This window comes from Rattus norvegicus, chromosome 5 (assembly GCF_021556685.1).
Source record: "Rattus norvegicus strain SHRSP/BbbUtx chromosome 5, alternate assembly SHRSP_T2T, whole genome shotgun sequence".
In the NCBI taxonomy this organism is placed as follows: Eukaryota; Metazoa; Chordata; class Mammalia; order Rodentia; family Muridae; genus Rattus; species Rattus norvegicus.
Genome location: NC_141538.1, coordinates 144,409,242 through 144,434,702, shown reverse-complemented (window position 1 = coordinate 144,434,702; position 25,461 = coordinate 144,409,242). Strand labels below are relative to the sequence as shown.

The 25,461-nt window shown below is 49.9% G+C and overlaps 1 protein-coding gene across 4 annotated transcripts in view; it reads right to left on the bottom strand.

Moving 5' to 3' along the window:
- Nucleotides 1-25,461, bottom strand: part of Stk40 (serine/threonine kinase 40) — a 37,041-nt gene that overhangs the window by 4,300 nt on the left and 7,280 nt on the right. For 2 of the 4 annotated variants that reach the window (XR_015619779.1, XR_015619778.1), the window contains exons 2-7: nt 11,436-11,555; nt 10,189-10,274; nt 9,730-9,873; nt 7,378-7,605; nt 6,667-6,719; nt 1,209-3,785 (exon numbers count right to left, since the gene is read on the bottom strand). Coding sequence is in view for 2 of the 4 variants with exons in the window: in XM_087549582.1 (XP_087405708.1) it covers nt 1,209-1,324; nt 6,667-6,719; nt 7,378-7,605; nt 9,730-9,873; nt 10,189-10,274; nt 11,436-11,547 (739 nt within the window). In the remaining 2 variants the exon portion in view is untranslated. 4 annotated transcript variants of the gene reach the window in all.

Genomic DNA, 25,461 nt, shown 5'->3' with positions numbered 1-25,461 from the left:
GCCTGCAACTACTCCTCCCACACCCAGACAGCGGCTCACACAGCGGTGCTCAGTATATCTGTGGACACAGCTGGAGCCACTCACACCCTATCCAGCACCCTCATGTGGCCTGGTTCTTCCATAGGTTTTTCACCATCGGCCAAGGTCCTTTGTCTGTGTTGCTTTCCAGCTCCCCTGCTAGATGGTGGTGAGCTCTCTCTCTTTCTCGTGCTTGCTTTCTCTCTCTCTCTCTCTCTCTCTCTCTCTCTCTCTCTCTCTCTCTCTCTATCTCTCTCTCTCTCTCTCTGCCTGGGCTCAGCCTGGACTTGTACATTCACTTCATTAGTTCCTCCTCAGAGGTAATGGTCTGAATGTCCCCACTTCAGGGAGGGGAAGGGGAAAGCAGACTGTAATAGGACACAAGGCTAGGAGGGACTGTTTGAGGGAGAAATGTGGGGGACTAGGGAGAGGGACCAGAGGGATGAGGAGGACTGGAGGAGGGCAAACAGGAACAAAGTATACAAACATATGCATTAAAACAAAATGCCGCAGGGAAACCTAGCACTAATTTTTGAAGGTCCCAAACAAAAAGGTCATCTTACTTTGATTTCCTTCTCTGTAAAAGGGGATTTTGTGAGATTGTTCTTGGGATAGTAGTCTGGGGGAGGGGGGGGCAGGAGTGTAGAGGCAGGATCTTGTCATTATATGGTCCAGGTTAGCCTAGAACCCTTCCTGCCTCTGCTGCCCGTGTGCTAGGGTGTGCTGGTTGTGCTATACCATGCCCACAGAGCTGAGCTTCTAGTTAACACTGCATCTTAAATGCCACATCCCATCCCAGGGAATCTCTCCCGGGCTCCCAACCCTGAGACAGGGTTTCTCTGTGTAGCTTTCGCTGTCCTGGAACTCACTCTGTACACTAGGCTGACCTCGAACTCAAGAAATCCACCTGCCTCTGCCTCCTGAGTGCTGGGATTAAAGGTGTGTGCCACCACTGGGCAGCACTGGGGAGAATTTCTTAAGTGTCCTTCAATGTTCTTTTGGCACTCTCCTCCCTCTGTCCTAGCTTTAACCTGATGCAGGTATGGGACCAGCCTGTCTTCTTCCTCCACCAGACCAAAGATCTTGTTCAGGGTAGGTCAGGAAAGCTCCGGCACCTACTCCAGGTCCTGCCCCAAGATTACCATCTGTTCAAGGAGTGTACTGCCACACCATGTGGGGACCACACATACCGCTGAGCACATCAGGACTGATGTAGGCAGGGCTCCCCCTCTGGTCCTTCAGCAGGTCCCCCTCACTCACAAGGTGCTTTCCAAGGCAGAAGTTGGTGATAGTTATCCGATGGGTCCTAAGGGTGGGAGGCAGAGAGTAAATGCAGGGGCCGTGGAGCCAGACCCGCTGCGGCCAGCTCCTATTCTCACCGCTGGGCCTCTGTTTAGAAGCACAGCAGCAGCCTCCCCTCCACCTGCTGCTCTAGCTGAAGCTCAGAGCTTGGAACAATTCCCAGAAATTTTTACCAATATCCAAGATTGGGAGTAACCTGGAACCTCAATACAACGTCCTCATTCTCCCAAGCAGGAAAAAGACCAGAGGTGAGTGACCTTAACCCTCCCACTCTATGCTGTGGCGAGTGGGTATCCTGAGCTTCGCTGCCTCACCACAGCAGAGACAGCCTGTGCATCCTCTGGGCAGGAAGCCCGCATGCCACTCCCTGGTGGAGTGTGGAAGCTGATCCTACTACCCATGCCCTCTGGCTAACGTCGGTGAGTGTCTGTGTGTGTACACACTAGAAGGGCCACATGTCCAGATCTGGGATCTTTCTATTGTCTACTTTAGGCCTCATGCTTTCTATGCTAGGGATCTGAACTTGAATCCTCCATACCTGCCTAGTGACCACTTAACCAACTGACCCATTCGCCCTGCCCCCAGCCTAGCCTTTCTGGGGACCTCCACGGAGCCCTGGCATCCAGTTAGGTTAAAGTGTCATCCAACTCTTCCCCACAGTCCCCTGCGCTAACAGAATAGGAATGGAGGTGCAGCACAGTTGTCACAGCCTAGAGCAACCACACAGCTCACAGAGTTCAACCAGGCTGTCTTTCTAAAACTCCACTGTAAGCCAAAGCTCCCCAGGAGATTCAGCACCAGAAGGGTGGGTGGGACTTTTCTGACATCTTCAGGGTGCTGTAACCTCCATAGGCAGGTAGAACCAGGAGACGGAGCAACTCCAGTCTTGGTGTCCTTCCTGCTTCATGGTAGGGCATGCACACACTGCTGCTGATACAGGGTACATGTGAGCCCAATGGCTAGGGATGGCCAGCAGTGCAGGTCTGGGTCTTCACTTGTTCAAGGCCTCCAAGAGATAACGTTCACACCAGAAAGGGAGGGCATTGTGAATTGGTGATGCTGCCACGTTGGGATTCCCTTTGCTTGTAGTTTTGAACAGGTAGCATTTAGAAGAGTTCTGGGGTCCTGCTGTGTGGGCTTGTGGAGGCTCAGCACATAGAACCATACTGTGTATTGAATGAGGGACTCATGACACATTGCCCTGAAATTTAACAGGCCACTGTGGGCTACAACCATGCTGCATCACGTACAGAGCTTAGCAGGCAGATTTCAGAGGCGCCATGAGACAGTGTGCTATCTACTCCCAGCAACCTTTACGGATGTTTCGCTTGTTTCCTGTAGTGCTAGGGGCCAAAGCCAGGACTTGTGCACACCAGAGCTCTCTTACTGACTATGCCCCAGCCCTATTTCCAATAATTACAAACCCTAGGATTGTCACTGACAGCATAGCTTCCTGGTGGCCCCCATTTGGAGCAGCAGGTCCTGCTGGGAGGTAACACTGACATCAGAGGAGGAATGTGGCTCCCACATAGCAGGTAATAGTCATTTACTATGCTGGGGCCAGCATCCCAGGAGGGCTCTTAGCATAAGAGGGGAAGCTAAGGGGAGGAGATGCATCTCAATAATTATGGAGAAAATACCTAGGAGGAAATGCAGTACAGGAAATGCAGAGCCAGCTCTGGACCTGCCCCCAGCAGCTCACCTCCCTCCCTCTGCAGGACTCAGGTGCACTGTTTTCATCTATCAACTCGTATTCGTTTGTTTGTTTATTTATCCATCCCCACCTCTGAAGGAGACTTTTTCAACACCCTGTTTCAGATAGCACAACTAAGACCCAGAAGCAAAAGGACGTGCCCAAGGTCACACAGCTTGCGAGCATTGGCAGGTAGGACTAAGCCCAAGTCTGTTAGGCTCCAGACGCCCTAGTAAGTGCCCAGCCCCCAAATGACTCTTCTCTTAGCTTGAGTTTCAGACTGCCTTGGCCTTAAAAAAAAAAAAAAGTCATTAAGCAGGTGGCTTTGGCTTGGAACCTTTCTAAGAAGCTCATGGTTCTCTATAGCTGGGGGTGAAGGGAGGATGGCTCTTGCCAAGAGAACCTAGGGGAACACCAGTGAAGAGGGCTGTCTCTTCCCTAACTGCAGTGTCCTGTACTTAATGGCTGAGCACGGCAGCTGGGGAGCAGCAGTTGAGAGATGCTCCATTGAAGGGCACTGAGCTCCTCTTTCTAGAGCAGTCTCCAGGGCAGGGGGAGGGTGGGCTCAAGAGCAGGGTATGTGGCTGCAAGTGGATTTCCCCAGGAGTTAGATCCAAGAGGCTCTGAGAACCCTTCAGCCACTTCAGGGAATTCTGCTGGCAGAAGGCTTGGTGCAAACAAAAGCCAGTCTGTCTTCCACACTTCCCGTTGAAACGTGGGCTCCAGCTCTTATCCAGGACGTCCTGCAGAAGCCAGCTTGGTGGCCTGCAGGCTAGAATGCAAACAAAGAGTCTCAGCTAGGATTATCTGCAAATCAAGACCTCCTGTGTCACTGTCCAGTCATAGGACTGTAAGGCTTTACAGAACAGCGCTGTTTTGTGGCCACCGGAGCCACAATGTATCCGGTGGTCTCTGAGGCTTAGGATGCTGGGAGGATAGCTCAAAGCAGAAGCCATGGGTCTGAGACTCAGATGCCCAGGTCTGATCCTGTCTCTGCACTTCCTTGCTGTGTGCAGCTCTTGGGAAACTCAAATGTCCTTTTCTGTGAAGGGGAATATGGCAGAGCCTGACTCTCAAGATCGGGCTGACTCTGACTGGGTAAGATGGTCCTCAGTGGGTTTGCCAAAAGAAGCTGACAATGTTCTCGTTCTCTGCAAGCCAGCATGCCTAGGAGAGCCCAGGAGAGAATCTCTGACATGGGTGACAACATGCCCCAGAGCATGCGTGCAATTGTGATGCTCGAGGTCCTGCCAGTAGGACGTCCAACCTTCTGCCACAGTGGTGCCTGGAATCTCTGCCACAGGAAACGCCGTGGTCAGCCCAGAGACCTCCTAAAGCTTGGCAGGCAACACTTGCCCGCCCTGCCACCACCACCCATGTAGGGAGGGTGGCATATAGCTCCCCAGGAATCCCAGACCCCCCAGTTGGTCCTGACAGGAGAACAAGGGCATTGAGGGGTGGTGGGGCAATGTTCGTCAGCAAGGCCTGCTTTGGGTGAGTCACGCTTCAGTTATGGCCCCTGGGCTACCACAGTGTTCTGCTTTTCTAGGAATTGGTATGCAGCTTGCCTACCCAAGAGGAAGGAGGAGAAGGAACCCACAGTCAGCCTCACATAACCCCAAGGAGGACTTTAGATTTCAGCCCTTGCTTCTCCCTGTTCCCTTCCCTAGGGCTCTCGTCCCATTTTTCTGCATTCCACTGGCTAGCACAAGAACCTGGCAGGATGGGTGGGAAAGGGCTGGCATGCCAAGGACGAACTGGGAATAGGAGGGGCTTTCCATGTATCCTGTACCCTTCCTGAGCACCCAGGAACTTAATGGAAGGTAGCTGGATCCTGACTGTCCTAAGTGAGCTACAGAGAGTGCTCTGCAACCTGAAGGTCATTTGAGAGCTGCTACAGCTACGCTAAGGGCTCCAGAGGTACAGAACCAGGGGCCAGGAGAAGGGAGAAAGCAAAACCACCAGTGGAAAAAAGAAGCCTCACATACTAGTGTAGTTAACAGTCAGGAGCCCCACTGTGTTTCCATGACAACCCCTGGGATGCTCATTTAGAGAGCCAGCAAGCCAACAAGCAGCTGTTAGGAAGAGCCTGGGCTCTGTAGTCCAGCTGGTTAGGACACGGGTTCTGCCATGTCCACAAAAGGCCTAGGACAAGCAGGGCTCAAGTTTCCACTTTCTCATTCATATACATACATACATACATATATACATACATGCATGAATGTTTTGTTTTAAAGACAGAGTCAGTCTTGCTTATATAGCTCAGGCTGACCTCAAGCTTGTGATGCCCCTGCTTTGGGCTTCTGAATGCTAGAAACCAGGCATAAGCTCTCACATTCAGAGGTTAACTCAGCCTCTCTAAGGCTGTACCCTTTCCACAACTTAGGGCCAAGGTAGACAGCACCCTCCAACACCTGTCTTCGTCTTCTGAGTCCCAGCCAGGATTGGGGGAACCTGTAGGGCCTTTTCTTCGGTCTCTCACTCACAGGACCTCAAGCCCTGTTACAACTGACACTGGTGTGTTCTTAGGAAGAGTCAACCCCACCGGGCAATTTTACATCTACTTGTATCTCGGGCTGCTCTCTGCAGCAAGGTGGAGTCACTCCACTTCTACAGATGAGAAGCAAGCGCAGAGTTCGGTAACTGGACACACAAACGAATTCACTGAACGGGTAAATAAACAAAGAGGCGGCACAGTCGGAGGTCTAGGGCGGGCTCTGAGCCAGGCCCAACCCCCACATCCTGCACTACATCTTCCTAACTCCTCACTTAGCCAGATGGGGTCAAAGCAGTCTTGGAATTTCCTGTTTCCTTCCCTCCCCTCTGCAGTGTGTGACACTAAGGATCTCATCCCTTCACATCCTCAGGCTGGCAAACCTTTGCCCATCCTTCCTAGTCAGCCAGCATGCAGTAGCTCCCCTCATCCTGTCCTTGGTAATGTGATGTGATATTTGTTTTCTGGTCAACACCCTGTCATCAGATGGCAAGCTACATGGGGTAGGTGTTGCACCCCAGAAAACAAGTCTTCAGCCTCAACCCCCGGGGGGGGGGGGGGCTGGCAGAGAGCGAGGTTGCTTAGCTGGCTCTGTATGGCACTACCCAATGTTGTATCAGGCTGGAGCTTTGAAGTCTGTGGCCCTTGCTCTCCTGAGTGGCCCACCTCCCCACTGAGGCCTCAGCTACTATATAAGGACAGTGGGACCACTCCTGGGCTGACTACATCATGGAACAAATCACCACCATGACACTTGTGCTATAAGCATATGCTGCTGCCATTTCTGCCCTCCAACCTACCCAGAAGAGAAAGGGAAGGAGAGGCTCGGAGAAGCAGGTGAGGGTACCTCCCAAGTGCTGAGCTATCTTTCCAGGACCGTGGCGCCCACAGAGCACTGCTTCCTTCCATGGGGTCCTGAAACCTTGCTTAGTTGGTGTCCTCACACCACTGCCCTTCCCCCACCAAGGCCCAGGCAACTGCCTGACACTGGGAGCACCGAGTGCTGCTTTCTCTCTGTGACTCTGAATACCCAGTTTCAGCAAGACAGCATTCCCAGTCCTAGGATTCGGGGGTGCTGGACTGTTCTGAGTCAGTTCCCACAGGCAGCTGCTGCATGTGGCCAGCACTGAGGTTAAACAGAGGAAGAATGAGCCCTTACCTTTTATTGAGCACCATGTTCCCAAGCTTCAGGTCTCTGTGCACGATGTTTTTCTGAAAACCAATGAATGGATGGTTCACATGAGAAAGTGAGAAGTGGGGTCCACCTTGAAAGATGGAGACTCCTCAGGGTTCTGGGAATGCAGGGACCCCCTAGGATCTGTCCCTTAGGTCTCGCCAAGCATGCATCTGAAGTGGGTAGGAAGTAGCCTAGCAGGTGCCTCTGCTTTCACCCCAGACCAGCAGCTTATGGGGAAATCTGTCTCCTTACTCCACCGACTGTCCCATGAAGAAAACAAGCTTCAGTCTGGAGGTGGGGGCAAGGAGCAGGGGCCATAGCACTTCTGGATCTAAGTACCCCAGGCTTGGCCCATGGAGCCCTGGGCGAGCCTCAAGCATTTGCCCTTCACCTTGGGGTACCTGGTACCCCAATCCTACCAAAGTTCAGATACCCTGTGGCTATAATTTATTTTCTTAACTGACTGGGAATTACTACATGGAGCTCTGATGGGCTGCTATCTGCCGGCCTTCACAGGGACCATGGCTGGCTGTGGCCTGCAGTGTCTCACACAGGGCAGTGGACATACAGCCACTCCCCTCCGGACACTCCCAGCTGCAAAGCACATCTGAGCGAGGTCAGAACCAAGCAGGTTTCACTGAGCAAAAGCCAAGAACGATATTTGTTTCTGGGGCATGTGGGTCTGGGCCTCACCTGGTGCAGGGCTTCTACCACACGGACTACATCATAGAAAATGACCACAGTCTCACGCTCACTGAGCCGCTTCTCTTTGATGACGTAGTGCTGTAGGTTGATGAGGTCAGCGGTCTTGTCACTGAAGTCGTGTGCACAGAGGCAGTCAAGGACAAGGCAAATGCGTTTCTTCATCTTCTTTACCATCCGCCCAGACTCTGTGTCCTCGACCGCTTCACACGTGCGGTCCTGGGAGGCAAGGAGACAGGCCAAGGCGAGGGAGTTAAAAGGCTCTCTTTCAGAGGCCCAGAGGGAAGTGGCTGAATGTTGCTGCCTTGGGTGAGGCACACACAGGTGGCCACGCAAACCTCTGCAACCATCTGCAGGAGTCAGTGTGCGAGAGAGGAGAGCAGACAGCCTGACTGGGTGCACCAAACGCAAAGGCCAACAGGCTCATGCTCAACATCTCAGGTGAAGGCTTCATGCTCTGACCACAGGGTCAGTCCTGGGCATTTATAGCCAACTGACCCCTCAGCAACGTGCTGCAGCAGTGCAGCTGGGCCCTGGGGTGTCTTCCTCCTGCAAACACCAATGTCTCTCTACCACGTTCAAGACTGTAGATATTGTTATTTTTTTTTTTTTCAGTTTTTGAGAGTTTTTTTTCCCAGGGTCGTCTAACCGTGAAATCTTGACTGGCCCTGGACTCCCAGATCTGTCTGCTGGGATTAACGTCACGTGCCACTACCCTAGGCATAAGATTCTAGAAGGTTGGGGGCTGGAGAGATGGCTCAGCGGTTAAGAGCACCCGACTGCTCTTCCAGAGGTCATGAGTTCAATTCCCAGCAACCACATGGTGGCTCACAACCATCTGTAAAGAGATCCGATGCCCTCTTCTGGTGTATCTGAAGACAGCTACAGTGTACTTATATATAATAAATAAATACATCTTTTAAAAAAAAGATTCTAGAAGGTTAAGAGCGGCCATTCCTGCAAAACTTCAGGGGTCACACAGTATTCTATGTGTGATGGATGATTTTGGCTGCCAACTTGACTGCATCTGCAATCAACTAAATGCCAAGCGGCCTGGTGCACCCATTAGAAAACCCTGACAGTCCAGTGTCTTTCCTGTGGCTACAGGACTGCTGGGCAGTCACATAACTGGCAAGGAATACCGTGCTGGCCTCAAATAGTTCCTCGTGCATAAAGGGGAGTCAGCAATCTTTCCCTCCCTGATGTCAGGGACTAAGTAAGCTGGCTGTGGCCTGCTGCAGTCAGGGGTGAGCAGGTCAGATACTAATGCTGGGTCCGTACCCTAGTTACTCTTGTTACTGCAAGAGAGCCCAAGTGTGACAAAAACAAGTGCAAAATGAATTCTGGGACCCTGCTGGCCAAAAGAGGCCTGGTCATTGCCATCACACAGGCAAAGCCCTCTGGTGAACTCCTGGAGGAAGGACCAAATAGCCAGATTACTCCTTAAATGCAGGATCATCTCTGGGATTCACTTGCTGCAGGGTCGGGGTCCAGTGTCCAATGCACACAGATAACTTGCTCAAGGTACTTTTGGTCACGTCTGTCATCCAAAACAATGCAAATGAAGGCCACACACGTAAAGATATCAGAATTTGAGATACTAAAAACAACTTAATTTCTATTTCAGGGGAACATGCCAGTGTTGGGAACTGCTTCAGTGGCAAGTCTAAGAATAAGGCGGTGACAGGTGTGGGTGTGAGTGGGTAGCTCACTGTTAGCCCAGGCTGGGAAGTGACACTTCGACCTCCTTAGCACTGCTGTATGACTGCTGTACGTCAATGATCACACCAACAGGAAGACTGTGTAACGAGCAGGTGTCACAGCAGCCAGGGCTGGCCGCACTCCTGTGCACCTGCCAACCAGCCTGAAGGCAGGTGACACTGTGACCCTCCCAGGATCCCCATGGGCTTGGGGCTCAGAGACCTGAAATACCTGGGCAGGCAAAAGGACTGCGGTCTAGTCACACTGTGAGAGCTGACCCCAGCCCCAGGTGACCCAGCTCTTGCTCCTCCGTCTTGCGCTTTAGCCTGGCCAATCCAGACAACACAGTTGGAAAGAGCATGGGAGACATTAAATGACTTCCTTTTCTCCCTCAGAAAGGCAGCTCTTCGAAGCTAGCCTGGCTGCTCTAAGTTGACGTGTGTGAGCCGTTCTTCAGGATGAGATCATCACGGGCACTGTAGCACCAACATGACTCCAGCCTGATTCCAAATCCCTCTGCCTAGGCCTTGACAGTCAGCGGGGAAAGAATACCAGGAGTGGCATGCTGGGAAGCTGGGAGCTGCTCACAGACAGGTGCCTGTAGTAGATGCCAGGCAGGACCAGGAGTGTGGGGCCCCTCACCTGGAAGAGGCCATGGTGGTGGACCACGCCATCCTGTGTGTGCAGCAGGGACAGCAGAGAGTACTCGGTATGCAGCAGCATCTTGCCCTGCCTCTCCTCTTGGCTCTCAATTCCTTGCTCGCCCCTCTCCTCAAGGGTGAGGATCTGCAGGAAAGCATGTGGAGAAAAAGAACAAATGTTTTCCTTTGCCCAGGAGAACAGCTGGAGAGGGGAAGCACGTTCACTTCTGCTACACCTCGCCTGGCCTCACACAAGCATACACGACAGCTGCTTGTCCTGACAGCCTGTAATGCACACCGAGCTCTCACATGGGGTGCTGAGTAAGACTGAACTTGATTGTTTCTCAGGAAGAAATGGGGCTACTGGTGCTCACAGGTGATGCAGGTGTGAAGGTGCTGAGGAGGGAGGGTGGCGTCTAGGACAGCCCTGGTCCTGAGGGTCCTGCCCGATGCTGCTTACCTTCAACTGATAGAAGTCGTCCGTGCCGTCTTTCCTTGCCAAACATTGCACAATGCTCGGTACCGGTGAGTTGCCCAGGCGGGGACCTACAGCACACAGAACCACGGGCTCACTTTCCAGAGGCCTTCTGGCTGGGTCTTCTCTTCACACCTACTAGGCTGCCCCCAAAAAGCCTCTTCCAAAAGTGGAGGTGGACGTGTGTGCATCTGCTGGATACATGCCTGGCTTTTGCTGGCACAGTCCTCAAAACGAGTTTCCAGTGTCTAGTGTGGTGCATGCCCATGACCCTAGCACTCAGGAAGCTCATGCAGCTCGATGATGGCCAGCTTGAGGCCAGCCTGGGCTAGTAAGACTTTCCTGGCTTCACTACCCACAGATCTTCTCACTTGTGCCCACCCCCCAGCCCCTTGTTTGTCTCCTTCGAGGACTCAGCTAAAGTCTTGTTTCCCAACAGACATGTAAGCTGTTCGAGGGCAGACGCAGTCCAAACTCATTACTGTTTACTTGCACACCCCTACAAATAGCACAGGGCTATCTGCTGGTAGCAGGCACCATTATGAGCTATTTTCTGGGTGTCTGAAGTTGGAACTAGGCTGTGCCTTTAAGTTCCAAAGGCTGTCCTAAAATAGAAGTCCTACTAAGGTCCTACTAAGGGCCTGGTGCCAGAGCCCAAACTATCTGCAGCTCTGGCCATCAACAACCTGGACTGGCTGGGCCTCAGACACCATGAAGAACGCCTTGGGGCTCTCTGGCCTCCTGGAAACATTCAACCCTATTATACTTCTACACTACTCTATAAGAAGTCAGGGCCTGCCTTTAATCCCAGCACTTGGGAGGCAGAGGCAGAGGCAGAGACAGGCAGAACTCTTGTTACTTCAAGGCCAGCCTGGTCTACCTAGATCCTGTTTCAAAACACCCTTCTCTAAAACAAAGTAAACACAAGAAACTCAGGAAATGCTATACAAAACCACTGAAATCAATTATGTCATTTGAGAAAGTCAAATAGTGCCTTAAATGGTGAGTCACGTAGTCTAATGTAACCATGTCCTATTGTGAGTTTATTGATGTTCTGAGGGTCTTATTCTCAGGGGAAGGTTAGAATCTGGTTCTTATAGAGTTGGTGTACTGACAAGAAACTGACAACTTTTGCTAAGGAGTGACCACAGCCCTGGCGGGCACCTCACTCTGTTGTGTATAGGTCAGAGATGGCCCATGCCCTGGCCACACCCCCACAGTCAGAGGCTTACCCAGGATGAACGGTCCTGCTCTCTTTGCATTATTTCCAGCAATGCCAGTCCCTAGAGCCTGGGCCTTGGCCGACGTCTCCCCAGCTCCTCTGTCTGATGCTCTCCGCTTCATTCTCAGTTCTAAACAAGACAGAAAAGATCCTTTCTGCTGAGTGAATCAACAGCTTTCCTGACACGAGCCCAGACTAACTTAAGGATACATCCCACAGCTGCTGCTGCTTCCCACACCTTCTCCCCACCAGGAGCAGCCAAGGCTCCTGAGGACAAAAGAATCACAACTGCTTTTCTTGAGCGTCATTGCACACCAAGAGCACATGTCCTTGAAGGCAGCAGACACAGACTGAAAAGGAAGTGAGGGTAGGGAAGTCTGCTTGCTGTAAAGGTGTCAGAGGGAGGCACAGGACTGTGTGGGTGCTGAAGAACCTCTACAAAGACAGGGCAGGCAACCAAGCCCCAGCCCCAAGTAGCTGTTCTCAAAGTGGCCCCTACCTCCAATGCTCACAGCCAAAAGACTATGAGGAAGAGGTGCCTCCTTCTAGGCCATCTCCAAGAAGTGATGGGCTGTGGACCCTGGGAAATGCCCCCTTAGACATGATGCTTAGCACTTCCTTCCTGCCCATGAAGTCTGAGGAATACTGGACTGAAGTAAAAGATGACCTTGAATTTGCTTATTTTTAATTACCAATGAACCATTTGAAAGTATTGAATGCAAAATCATTTTTAAATGAATACTTTTTTCCTTTTCTTTTTAAAAATTATTTATTTGCATGTTTGCCTGCATGTATGTCTATGTGAGGGTATCAGACCTTAGAAGTACAGACAGTTGTGAGCTGCCATGTGGGTGCTAGGAATTGAACCCAGGTCCTCTGGAAGAGAGTCTGTGCTCTTAACCACTGAGCCATCTCTCCAGACCTTTTTTCTTTTTTTTGGTTTTTCAATACAGGATTTCTCTGTGTAGTTCTATTTGTCCTGGAACTTGTTCTGGAGAACAGACTGGACTTGAACTCAGAGATCCACCTGCCTTTTCCTTGCAAGTGCTGGTATTAAAGGTATGTACTGAGGGTTGGGGATTTAGCTCAGTGGTAGAGCGCTTGCCTAGCAAGCGTAAGGCCCTAGGTTCAGTCCTCACCTGGGGGTGGGGGGGAGGTCTGGCTTAATGAATATAGACTTTTAAATAGTATGGGTATTTTGCCTGCATGTCTGGTGCCTGTGGAGGCTGGAAGAGGGCACTGGATCCCTGGAACTGAAGTTAAGAGCTGTGGGCCACCATGTGGGTGACGAGAATTGAATTGATCCAGCAGCAAATGTTCTTACCTGCTGAGCCACCTCTCTAGTTCCAAGATATTATTTCAGAGGAGGAGGAGGAAGAAGAGAGAGGGGGGAGGGGGAGGGAGGGAGGGAGGGAGGGAGGGAGGGAGGGAGAGAGAGAGAGAGAGAGAGAGAGAGAGAGAGAGAGAACAGATGGATGGACAGATGGACAGGAGTGATGAGAAGGGAAGGGGGCCACTGTCTTTGCCCATCAATGGGGTTTTGACTTTCCTGAAGATCCATTCCCTTTAAGGCTTCAGTACAAGCAGATAGAGAAGCAGGTTTGGAAGCCATTAGCCTCATGACAGATAACAGAAACACATCTTATTCTCTAAGTCAGACCTCTTGGGGAGACTGAGCCCAGGTTGGGGAGGAGGGTAAAGCTCAGTGCAAGCTGAAGCTCTGAGAAAAGTTAATAGGGATGGGGTGAGAAAGCAGCATGAACAGACCTGACAGAGTCCAGGAAAGCAGATGTACAGGCAATAAGCAGCAAGTTCCCGAGAGTCCATGTTGCTGAGTCTGAGGTGAGGCACAGAGTGGTGCCGGGAGCCAGGTGAAAGGTCTAGCGGCAAGCGATGTTAGATGTGTAGCTCTGGCCATTCCCCTCAGGGCTCAGAGACACAGAGCACCAACTTCTCTTGTAATTTCTTTTCCACATAGAAGTAATTGGCATTCCTTGTACGAACACTGAAAAACGGGCCAGCCTGGAAACTAAGGAACCTAACCTCACCACCTAGACAGCTGCTCTCCAGTCAGGCCTGTGTCTCCTGGGTTTTTCCTCTCATACAAAGTAATAGAAATCACTGTGAAAATATGGACCACACTCTGACGCCACTTTGAGAGTTTCCCTTTTCCTTACTCTAGGCAGAATTTTACAGAATGTGAAGTTTATCCTATTAAAGCTGTAAAAATAAGCAAGCAAGCAAACAACTCTAGGCTTGGCGCATGCCTTCAATCCTAGCACTTGTGAGGCAGAGGCAGGTGGATCTCTGAGTTTGAGGCCAGCATGGTCTACAGAGCCAGTTTCAGGCCAGCCACGCTACATAGAAAGACCTCATCTTGAAAAAACAAACAAATAAAAATAACAACAACAAAAACCAAAACCAAGGGCTGGGACGGAACCCAGTGGCCGAGACTGGCATTGTGTTCTGTCTTCTCCATGGTAAATATAAAGCAGAAAGCACATGGTAAAGGCACCCTTCACTCTCCTGCAGCACCCAGGCAGGTTTTGTCTCCCCACTTTATGGGCATCCATTTCCTTCTTCTTCTTCTTTTTTAATGGTCACACAAATGCCTGTATATTTTGGCTCTTTTTCTTTTTTAATTTTTCTTTAAAATTGAAACCCCAGGGTAGGCAAACTGCAACCATCAGCAGCTATGCAGGGGAAGAGAATAGAAAAGAGAAGGAAAATACCATGCTGTTTCCACCCCAGCAGATGTCAGCCACACAGCAATCAGCCACCTGGTGGGTGGGTGCGGGGAACTTAAGAGAAAGAAAGAGTAAGGAGCCCAAAGTACCAGAAAAAGCAAACAGGCTCTGGCCAGCACCAGAAAGAAAGAAACAAAGAGAAAGTTATTCCAACTCTTTGAGTCAAGGCTCAGAAAGGTAGACAGACCCAGCAGAGCCTCATGGTGGCTCACAGAGACTGCTCTTGGCGCTCTGTTCCCTCTCAGGATAAATGCCAAGAAGCAAGACTGCAGAGTCAAATGGGGTAAAGAACTTTATTTTTTCAGACCGTCTCACTCTGGCCCATTGGTTCTCAGATTTCCTCCTGCTTCAACCCTTTCATACAACTCCTCATGTTGTGGCAACGCCCAGCCATAAAATTATTTTCTTTGTTACTTTATAACTTAATTTTGCTACTGTTTTATAAATCGTAATGTAAATATCTGTGTTTTAGGATGGTCTTAGGAACCCCTGTAAAGGGTTATTTGACCCACCGGGTTGAGGACCACTGCACCTAGCCCATGGTGACTCAGAGCTCATTATATAGACAGGATGGCCTCAAGCTTGTGGTGATCCTTTCTCAGGCCAGTGTTTAGCTATAGGTCTGAGCCATTGTGCCTGGCGGGGTGAATGTTTCTTTCCTAAAGCATCTGGCACACTGACAGTCCCATCAGCAGCGTGGAGGAAGGGAGTCACAGGTCTTGCCCTGAACCAGGACTGTTTCCTTACTCTCACAAATGACCCATTTCAGGAGTCATAAAAGGGATACTATTGCTTTTTAAAGTCATAATTCTCTTTTTCCTTTCTAATTTTTATTTTGTGGATAATTACAACATTTTCCCCTTTCCTTTCCTCTCTCCAAACTCTTCCATATTCCATAACCACCTCCTCCGAAGCCATAATTCTTTATGGCTTTATGAGGTGGAGCCTGCTCCGCATGCTTACTGGTTGTATGCACTGTTTCTTCTTAAATTGTCTTTATTTTGTTCTGTTTTAAAAATTATTACATTCATTATTTATATATAAGAGCACGCGTGTGTGTGTGTGTGTGAGTATACACACATCTTAGCAGACATGCAGCATTCCTCCTCCTAGCATGTGACTCTTGGGGACTGAACTTGGCTGGCCCGGGTCCTCCATGGTTTATTTCTATGGTTATGAAAGTGTTACTGCTTAAACTGCTAGCTAGCAAAATATATGTCTTTTCCTTTAGCCTTTGCTGCTACCCTGGAAAGCTTCTTCATGCTGAGGGTCACAGTCCTGTCACTAGGGGTTTCTCTTAACATCCAACAGTCCCCAGATGCAGAGGCAGCCATGGTTAGATTGGGCTGTGATCTCTGCAGGAAACAGTCACAGAAGAGAAGAATGAAATAGCTTTAGATACACCCCCAAAACGTCATGCAGGAGCACCATGCCAGTATCCCTGTTCTTTGCCTGACTAACTCCTGGCACCCCCAGTGTACACACAACTTCCTCAGAGAAGTCAAGCTTGAAGCTCCTTGACAATGGCTTCCTGTCACCTGGTTTCACACTGTGTCCTATGGTTTTCTCCATGCACTTCCCACATTTTGTAATAATGTTTGTGTGTGTTTAATGACTGTCACCACCACTAGAAAAATAATCTTTTTTTCGAGTTGGGGACTTAGCTCAGTGGTAGAGCGCTTGCCTAGCAACCGCAAGGCCCTGGGTTTGGTCCCCAGCTCCGAAAAAGGAAAAAAAAAAAATCTTTTTTTCTCTATCTTTATTAAATTGGGTATTTCTTAGAAAAAAAAAACTTTTATACACATATGAACCACTGTGCCTTGGGGTCTGGCCCAGCACATAGTAACAAACAGACGTATTCCTTCCAGTTGGTGTCCTTGTCAGGGCCAGCAGCCTCTGGTAGTAGCTATATCACTACACTCTGATCCTGGTCTCCTGCTCTGGAGTACTGAGCCTCCTCTTTTCTCCAGTTCCCTGGAGAGCACCACGCAGGCATCACATCTGTGTCGATGCTGCTTCTTCGCCTACACACAGTCTAGACGCCTGTTTGCAGGGAGCAGCTGCAGCCCAGACAATGAGTGGGCTCAGCCTGACCCCTCCTACCCCACTCAGGATTCTACTCAAGCAAATGGCACGGGAACAGCTCCAAGACACCGGCAGACAGAAGGATAGAAGCAGATGGGCAGGGATAGGAAAAGATGCTGGCGGGGAAGAGGTACCCTGACTGCTTTCCTCCCTAAACATCATTTCCTACCCAGAGTTGACTGAAGCAAAGGAAATCATGGTGAAGAGTAAGCCAGGAAAAACTGGAGGATGAGGTTTTCAGAGACAGCCTCGTAGCCTCTGCTCCTGCAGATGCTAGACACGTAGGGCGGCTCCACCCCACCCTCAAGCCATCCTGACAGGGATGCTCCAAGCATAGTTCTAAATGGTCCACGATGGCCTGTTTGAGGAATCCCACACCTGTGGTGATGACAGTCAGTGCTGGCTGCTATGGCCCCAAAAGAACTTGGGCAATCCCTCTCAAACAGTTGTTCTCCTCACCCTGGGGTAGAGGCTCCCCTCAGATACAGCTCAGTGTCTCCCAGGCCGAAGGCTCAGCAGCTGTGGAACTCAATAACCTCAGCTTTGAAGTTTGTAGAGCTTTGAGTGCCAACTTTCCCATGTTCTGTATCCAAGCACCACACCAACTTGGATCTCAACAGAAAGCTTGGTGAGACCAAATGGGCTTGTAGGGTGCCTGAGAGGAAGGCACCGGAAAAGAACACAGACCAGCAGCCTCACCAATTGCAGGTTGTAACCAGAATGGGAATTCTGAAAGCAGGGGGCTCGGTGGACTTTGCTGGCCCTGGGGGATATAAGTGGGCCTCAGCATGAGAAGGCATCATCAGGTCTAAGTCAGCTACCAGCAGGCCCAGATGCTGTATACCCTTTTAATATAGCTCCTCATATTGTGATAACCCCAATCATAAGATTATTCAGTTTCTACATCATAACTGTAATTTTGCTACTGTTATGAATTACAATGTGAATAACTGATATGTAAATGGTCTTAGGTGACCCCTGTATAAAGCTTGTTTGAGCCCTCCTAAGGGGTCATGACGTACAGGTTGAGAAGCATTGGGACAGGGGCTACCTATGCTAAAAGCATCATCTCACCTGAAAGCCACCAGGCAATGAGAGCCTCCAGCCAGAGCGGGAAGAGATACAGAAGATTCTACAGATAAAGATGCCCAGAGCCCAGGAGTTTAGAATACAGGGCAGGCACAGAAAGGGTAGGGGTACGGGCCAGCCAGGCACTACACAAGAGCATGGTTAGATTTTGCCAACACACCTGCACATCTCCAGAGGGAGGGTGGCTGGAAAGACAGGTGGTTCCGAGCTAAGTGCAGGCTCTATTCCCCCACCATGCCTGGCCTCAACCACACAGCTAAGAAGAACTAAAGCCTGGCTGTGGAGGATCCAGCCACTCATATCCAGAAGCATCGACATAGCAGTGTTGGCACAGGCTCGGGGCAGAGGGAATCCCTGTCTCAGTGAGTCTGAGGTGCAGTCCATGGGCCTATGTGTGATAAAAACACCAAGTTCCTCAGCTTTTCTTGTTTGAGATGGAATCTTTCCATGTTGCCTAGGTTGGTCTTGAACTCCTGAATTAAAGCAATCTCCTTGCTCCAGCCTCTGAGTACCAGGATTACAGATACCTCCCAGTTTGGGTCAAGGCTTCTTGAAGCAGCCTCTGGGTTTCTGAAGAGTTGGGTGTTGCTTCAAACCAACACGGTGAGGTAAGAATACAAGACCAATCCTCCTGTCGGGGAAATAAGCCATAATCCTGGGCAGTGGATTACTTACCGTGGGAATACAGACATGTTTGTATGTTTGCCTGTGAACAGAGCAGCTAGGAGCTATGTTTCTCAGCAGCTGCCAGTGCCCACTAGTAGCCAAACAACGACGTTTATTCTGCCAGGTCAGGTCAGCCAACAATTTCAAGCTGTCCCAGTCAGTAGGCCCAGTTCCCACCCTCAGGTTCCTAGCTGTCAAAAAAGCAGTAGGTGCCCCTGAGCTGTGCAGCCTGCCATCTTCTGGTCTTTAACCTCTGGCATTTTCTACTGAAGGCAGGGGTCTAACACCTCTACCTCCCTCACCTGGCCTGGAAATGTGGGCGAAGACCGACTTGCCCCCACCCTGCATCCCATCTGCCATGTACTGGTTAGGAGTCTGGACCCACTCCAGATTCTCCAAGGGAGAGAGGAAAAAATGAGTCGTTGCCCAAGGGCACCAAGAGCACAATGGTTAGAACAACATATCTCAGTCAAAATGGACTCCAGTTTCAGCCGTCTCATACACAGCCCAGTCCCATATGTTGGCAATTGAAGAATCTGGAGTAGGTCAAATGTGTATTCAACCCCAGCACTATCACTGGAGCTGTGGGCTCCATCTACAGAGAATAACACCTTCCATACTTCCATAGTTGTCCTATAATTGAGGGATAACTCACAAAAGGTTTAGCAGAGAACCTGTCAGGATAGTACAAGCATCTGATAAACTATGCTTAGAAGCCTGACTACCGTTGGGTGTGGGAATAGTGCCAACAGAATCCCGAGTTTGAGGTCAGCCCAGTCTACACAGCAAGTTCCAGGCCAGCCAGGGCCACAGAGTGGGAACAAATAAAAACTTGAACATAGATTTTCTCCTTTTCCAGGGAAAGGGGACAGTCACTGAACTGAGAGCTAGAGAGAACAGGAAGTAGTAGGAGGTTAACCAGGCTTGAGGGGTGTCGAATCTGCTTCCTCAGACTATATATAGGTCTGATGGATTGGTAGCTAGCCTGAGAGTAGCCCTGTAGCTCAGGGAGAGAAGAAGCCTGGGCAGCTGAGCTGCTGAGGGCAGAACAGAGGAGAGCCAGGGGTGTCTGCTGGAGAAGGCTGAGCACAGCTGTTGGGGGCGGGAGTGCCAACAGGAACACCTGTTTCTTGAATGGAGACAGAGCATCACGTCCTTGTGCTTGTCGCTCCTTCAGAGAGCATAGGCACTCTACAGTCTGCAGACCAAGACTGGCACACCAGCTGGCACTACTCTGCTTGAAGCACAGTAGGGTTGTCCAGGGTGATGAAGCCATCTCTGACAGTTCCACCATCCCATTTCAGGTGGGACAGTGTGAGGGTTAGGGAAGCGCCTGAAATGAAGATGTGGTCCCTCTAGCCTAAGACCCTCTGGGGCACCATGTGGGAGTAGCATGCATGCTCTAAACCTTCCTTTCCACTGAAAGACTCATGCTTTTCTCAAAACAATAGAACCGTCAACGCAAAATGGAAATTCACCCCAACTAAAGAAGAGCAAGCTGCAACCTGACCCAAGAGGCAGGAGTTACTGTCACTGATGACAGAAGACAGAACGAACGCCATGGCCTCCTTCGCAAAGATGCATTCCTTGCTTATACTCTTCTTTGGCTAACATGGGCAGAATGAATCCTAAATGGGACAACCCTGAGTTGAAGTCCTTTCAACAAAATGGGTCTATGTGCTTCAAAGGCATCAGTGCAAGTTAAAGAAAAGCTGAGACTGGAGAGGAGGCATAGGACTGTCACCACAGGACTCAGGAGGTGGGGAAATGGGGGCAGGAAGACAGAGCACTTCAAGATTAGCCGTTCTCAGTCATCCTCAGCTACACGGCAGGTTCAAAACCAGATTGGGGACTCATAAGAATCTGTCTCCGGGGGTGGGGTGGGGGTTGACATACTAAGCTGGGTATGATGGTTATGCCTGCAGTCTCGGCACAGGGATGCTACAGCAGGAGGATAGTTTTGAGTTTGCAGCTGAATAGGCCAATACAAGCCACAAGGTGAGTCTTTGATGGTGGCCTGTATCTTTTTTTTTTATTTAAAGATTTATTCATTTATTATATATAAGTACACCTTAGCTGTCTTCAGACACACCAGAAGAGGGCATCAGATCTCTTTACAGATGGTTGTGAGTCACCATGTGGTTGCTGGGAATTGAACTCAGGAACTCTGGAAGAGCAGTCGGGTGCTTTTAACTGCTGAGCCATCTCTCCAGCCCAGGCCTGTATCTTTAATCCCAGCACTCAGGAGACAGAAGAAGGTGGATCTCTGTGAGTTTAAGGTCAGTTTGGTCTACCTGGTTGAATTCCAGGCTGGCTAAGTCTACGCAGTGAGACTGGTCTCACACAAACAGCATGGTTAAAGAAATTAAAGACACACAGCAATGTAATCCTGGAAAAGAAAGCCATGAGGGACATAGGCAATCAGCAAAGAATAAAAACACTCTCACTGTGTATGCATTGGTAGTTTTTCTTTTTAAAATTTTTTTACTCATATGCATGTGTGTGAAGGCACTGGACCCTTAGAAGTGGAGTTATAGGCAGTTGTGAGCCTCTGATGTGGGAGCTGGGAGCCACTGAGCCATCTCCCCAGCCCCAGTTATACTTCCTGGATTGAAAAGCATGTACGGGCTATATAAGATACTGCCCTTGCTCTCTTAGATGCACAAGTGTTGAGGGGTGGACAGGAGTCATGATGTTTGGCATGTATTCTCAGAGACACAGGACAAAGTCCTACCTGCTGGACTAGCTCCTGAGACTCAGTTCAAAAGTTTAAAGGGGCCTGCCTTTGAGTACATAATTGCAGCGGGGTTACCTGAAACCCCATTCTTGCTTGGCAAACTCAGCATGGCATAAACAGATTTAGTCTTATATGGCCAACAAATGGGCGTGGGGTGGGGTGGGGTGAGGGTTTTGTAATCTTCAGGTCCACCACCTGGTGGCGCCTTTCTGCAACACATCTTTCTATGCACCAAGGGCAGAGCAGTGAGCCACAGCTCTCCTTCCAGCTGATAAAAAGGATGCAGGGACCACTCCATCAAAGACAAGCCTCTCTGCCTCTGCTAACTGGGTAACAGGCTGGATAGACATAGAGTCCATTGGGCAGCAGCATCACCAGCTATCTACTGCAGAAGTCCTGCAAGGTTCCCAATTTTCAGGAAGAAATCCAAGCTCTCCAGTAAGGCTGCCAGACCCTGGCTACCTCCCTACCTCACTGCCCTTATATGACGTTAAATGTAGCCCATGAGTCATGGGAGCTGTATGTACCGTGAACAGTCTTGCCCTACCCTTCTCTCTGGCCTCCTTGTCACCTCTCTGTCTTCATTGAAGTGTCTTGTCACCTACGACATATACTCCCAGCATTTGCCAGGGCTAGGTAGCCTTCTTTACCACCCAGAACACCAGAGCCTACCTCTGCACCCTTCCACTGGGCTGTGACTATTGGTTTGTTTACCTTCCCCCCACCCCAGGTTTGGGCTCCCAGAATGCAAGTCTGGCTCCTGGTCGGTGCCTGCCAAAAGGTTAAGAGCAAACCGGCCATGCATCTACAAGGCACCGAGGCCAGAGTTAGGGCAGGGGACAGACAGCTGGATACGGAGCTATTCACAGGTGAATCTGCCCTCTGCCAGGCTGGGACTGATATGGGATCAGATGAGAACAGAGCCGGACAGGCTAGGTAATGTCTACCAGCTCAGGGCGACAGACACCTGGACTCTGCTGGCATTGGGCAGTTTGACCAGAAAAAAAAAATCCCCTGGCATACTGGGTGCAGTGGCACATGCCTATAATCCCAGCACCCAGGAAGCAGAGTCAGGAAGGCAGAAAGTCTGAGGCCAGACTGGGTTACATAGTGAGAGCTGACCTGCAATCCCCCACCCCTTCTCCCACCAAAGGAAAAGAAAAACAAAAAGAACCGCCCCAGTATTAGTGAGGCTGAGACAAGAGGATCACTGTGAATCAAAGCTAGCTACCTTAAGACCCATGTCAGAAATGCATGAGACAGGACACGGGTTGTTTGGATAGCAGAAAGATATCCCAACCATGGGACCAAACCCATTCACGTATAGAATCCCACAATGAGGAAGGGACAGACTAAACCTAAGGGATGCAAGACCTCTTGGAATGCAAGTGAGAGCTCTACATTCTTACACTGTCTATCCTAAGTGATTTTGGCTTACAGCTTTATAGTTTACAAAACAGCTACAAATACATAATTCTAACTGATCCTCCCCGGCACACACAGGAACATGCACACGGCCTAGAAAAAGAAAAGGAGATAGTGAGACTCCTAAGGTCTAACTTAAAAGCTGAGGCAGGAACACGGGTTTTCCCGTGCTAAATCTGCATAAGCGCTTTGCTTCTGCAACTGTCCCCAGACACCAAAGACAGCCAACCTTCCTACAGACCCGCTCTGTCTCAAGAAAGCAAGAGGAGGGCTGGAGAGATGGCTCAGAGGTTAAGAGCACCCGACTGCTCTTCCAGAGGTCATGAGTTCAATTCCCAGCAACCACATGGTGGCTCACAACCATCTGTAAAGAGATCCGATGCCCTCTTCTGGTGTATCTGAAGACAGCTACAGTGTACTTATATATAATAAATAAATAAATCTTTAAAAAAAAAAAAAAAAGAAAGCAAGAGGAACTCACAGCTCACGAACAAGGGTTTCAAATCATGAACAAGGGTTTCAAATCACGGGCCGCCACCCAAATGCCAGTTGGGAGAGCAAGACCAACATGGGGTCATGTAAACCAGGGTTCAAGACTTAGCTTTCATCACTCACTTGCTCTGTGACCCTAAGCCAGTTAACCCTTTGTGGACCTCACTTTTCCCATTTTGAAAAAGGGGGTGGTAATATTTCCTTCATATAATGTTCAAAAGATCAGCTGTTATCTTGGGGCTGGCAGGAGAAAGACAAGTGTCCCTGGTATAGGTGTACCTGAAGAGCTAATTACTAGGATCCATTGTTAGGGCTTTTTTTCCCCTCCCGCTAAATGCAGGGTCTTATTCAATATACAGACCAGGCTGATCTTAACCTGGGAGTCTCCTGTGCCTCTGCTTTCCAAGTGCTAGGATTGCAGGTAATGCACTGCCATGCCCTGCCTGGGTTCTTTTTAATTGCTACACCTTTCTCGTTCATTCATTTATTTTTGTTTGTCAGAATGCTGGCCATAGAACCTGGGGCCTTACGCATAGAGACAAGCACCCTATCAATAAACTACCTGCAGAGCCAATGTCTGTCTTTTCATGACTGAGAAACCAGAGCCTGGAGCCGGGAGCCTGAGACTCTTGCCCTGGCTAGAGTGAGACAGACTTTCAGGGCTATTCCTTTGAATCTGAATGACATGACAGATATGGCTGAGAGAGGACTGAATCCTCTCCTGATCTCCAAGGAACCACTGGAAGCCACTTCTTTGTGCTCTGGATGGATGCTGGGGGATGGGGAGGAGGATTAGTAATCTTTCCACTCCAGCCAGGATTCCCTGGTGACAAAGACTCATGACTGTGCTGTCATCTTCACTATCCCAAACAGTGATGATTCTGCTCAGTTTGTAAATCAAGAGGATACACACAGCTCCATTTGTTAGGAGAATATAACACTGTATCATTCTCTGCCTGCACTGTCCTGCCTGGGGTTACTAGTGAGAGGGCTAGAGTGAGCCTCACCCACTGAGGCTGCTCTGCTCTGGGCCTGTGGGAGAATACCTGCTGTAGCCAGAGAGGAAGTGACTCAGCCAGGGGAAGTGGGAGGGGTGCTCTCAAAGGGCCTGCACAGCTCCCCCAAAGTACATCCGCTGCCATTAGGGAGCCTTTCCTCAGCAGCACTTGGTCTTGCTGGACACTGCAGCTGGGGACAAGAAGGGGCCTGAAAAGCCCACTCTGCAGCTTGGGGATCCAGCTCTATCTTGTCCCCTCCAGGAGGCAGGCTTTACAAATTAGCCCCATACAAGGAGATTGTGTAATCACCACTTACTACCTTCAGGAGTCCCCCATGGGCTAGAAGACCAAGGTACTGGTCAGGGCAGGCTCAGGACAGTTTTAGAAGAAAAGCCAGAGCATCACCAGTCCCTGTGGATGCTGAAGTGGACCAGCTGCTCCTGAAGGCATTTCCCCAGCAGTCACTCTTAAAAGCCACCAGAATGGGTTCCAGGGCATTGTCGACAGTCCTGTCACCAGCTGACCCCCTCCTCCCTGCCTCCAGAAGCAGCTGAAGTGACAACAAATAATCTGTCAGGCTGTGTGGGTGTCAGAGGAAGGGACAGTCTTAATAGCTCTTTCTCGAGCTGTGCCGGCCTGGTAAAAGCAGCCAAGCACACTGTCTTGGTAGACATTTTTGATGGCCTTGGTTCAGCAAGGACCCTTGTGCCACATGTGAAGAAGGGATCCTGGAGCAAGTCACCGACAGCTCTCCCTTGTCATACCAGTCTGCTCTAGCTCACTGGCTAGAAAAGAAGCTCACAGCAAGGAAGATCCTAGCATGTGACTCAGGGGCCTTTCAGCTCAAAATATCAGTTACTGCTTTGTGTGGTTGACTCAGCCCAACGACATTGCTGCCACAGGGTCCCATATGGAGTTCAATACTGTCACCCAGAATAGCTGAAACCAGGCAAAGAGAAAGCAACAAGAGATCAAAGAAGGGCTGGCTGTGTCTAAGAGCTACCTTTCTGTCCACTTTGTGACCTGGACACCTGTCTCTGTGCTTATAGTTTCCTCACCTGGAAGAGAGGGGGGTGGCACTGCCCCCAAGTAGGATGCACCCTGAGGGACTGTCCTCAGAACCAACACACATAAAGAACCAGACCAGTGTCTAGCCCAGATGTTCAGGAAAGCTCAGGCTGAGCACAGATACACACAGCTTTTCCTTATATTGTCTGCATCAGCTTTAAAAGAAGCAGCACTGCATCATCCTGCAAGCAAGGCCATTTGAATCACAGCCATACACCGTTCTGTAACCGCTTCTATGCAAAGTTAAATTTCACAACTTTGGGCTTAAGATGTAGCTCAGCTGGGAGAGCACTCTTGCCTACCTCCCAACACCACAGAAACTGTGTATCCAGGCATACATATGTCTGTAACACCAGTACTTAAGAGGCTGAGGCAGGAGGTTCAAAAGTTCTAGGTCAACTTCAGTGATCTCCAGACTGGCTTGGGCTTGATGAGACCCTATCAAAAACAACAACAACAACAACAACAACAACAAAACAACAACAACAAAACAACAACAACAAAACAACCAAGCCTGGATATCTTTAGTCTCAGCATGTAGAAGGCAGTGGCAGTTGGATCTCTGAGTTCAAGGCTAGCCAGGTGTACAGAGAACGTTCGTTCCGGGACAGTTGGGGCTACACAGAGAAATCCCATCTTGAAAAAACAAGCAACAAGCATCCTACAATACTGTGTGTACATACGATCCTATTTCATTAACGAAATTGCAAATACCCTTGAATTGCACAG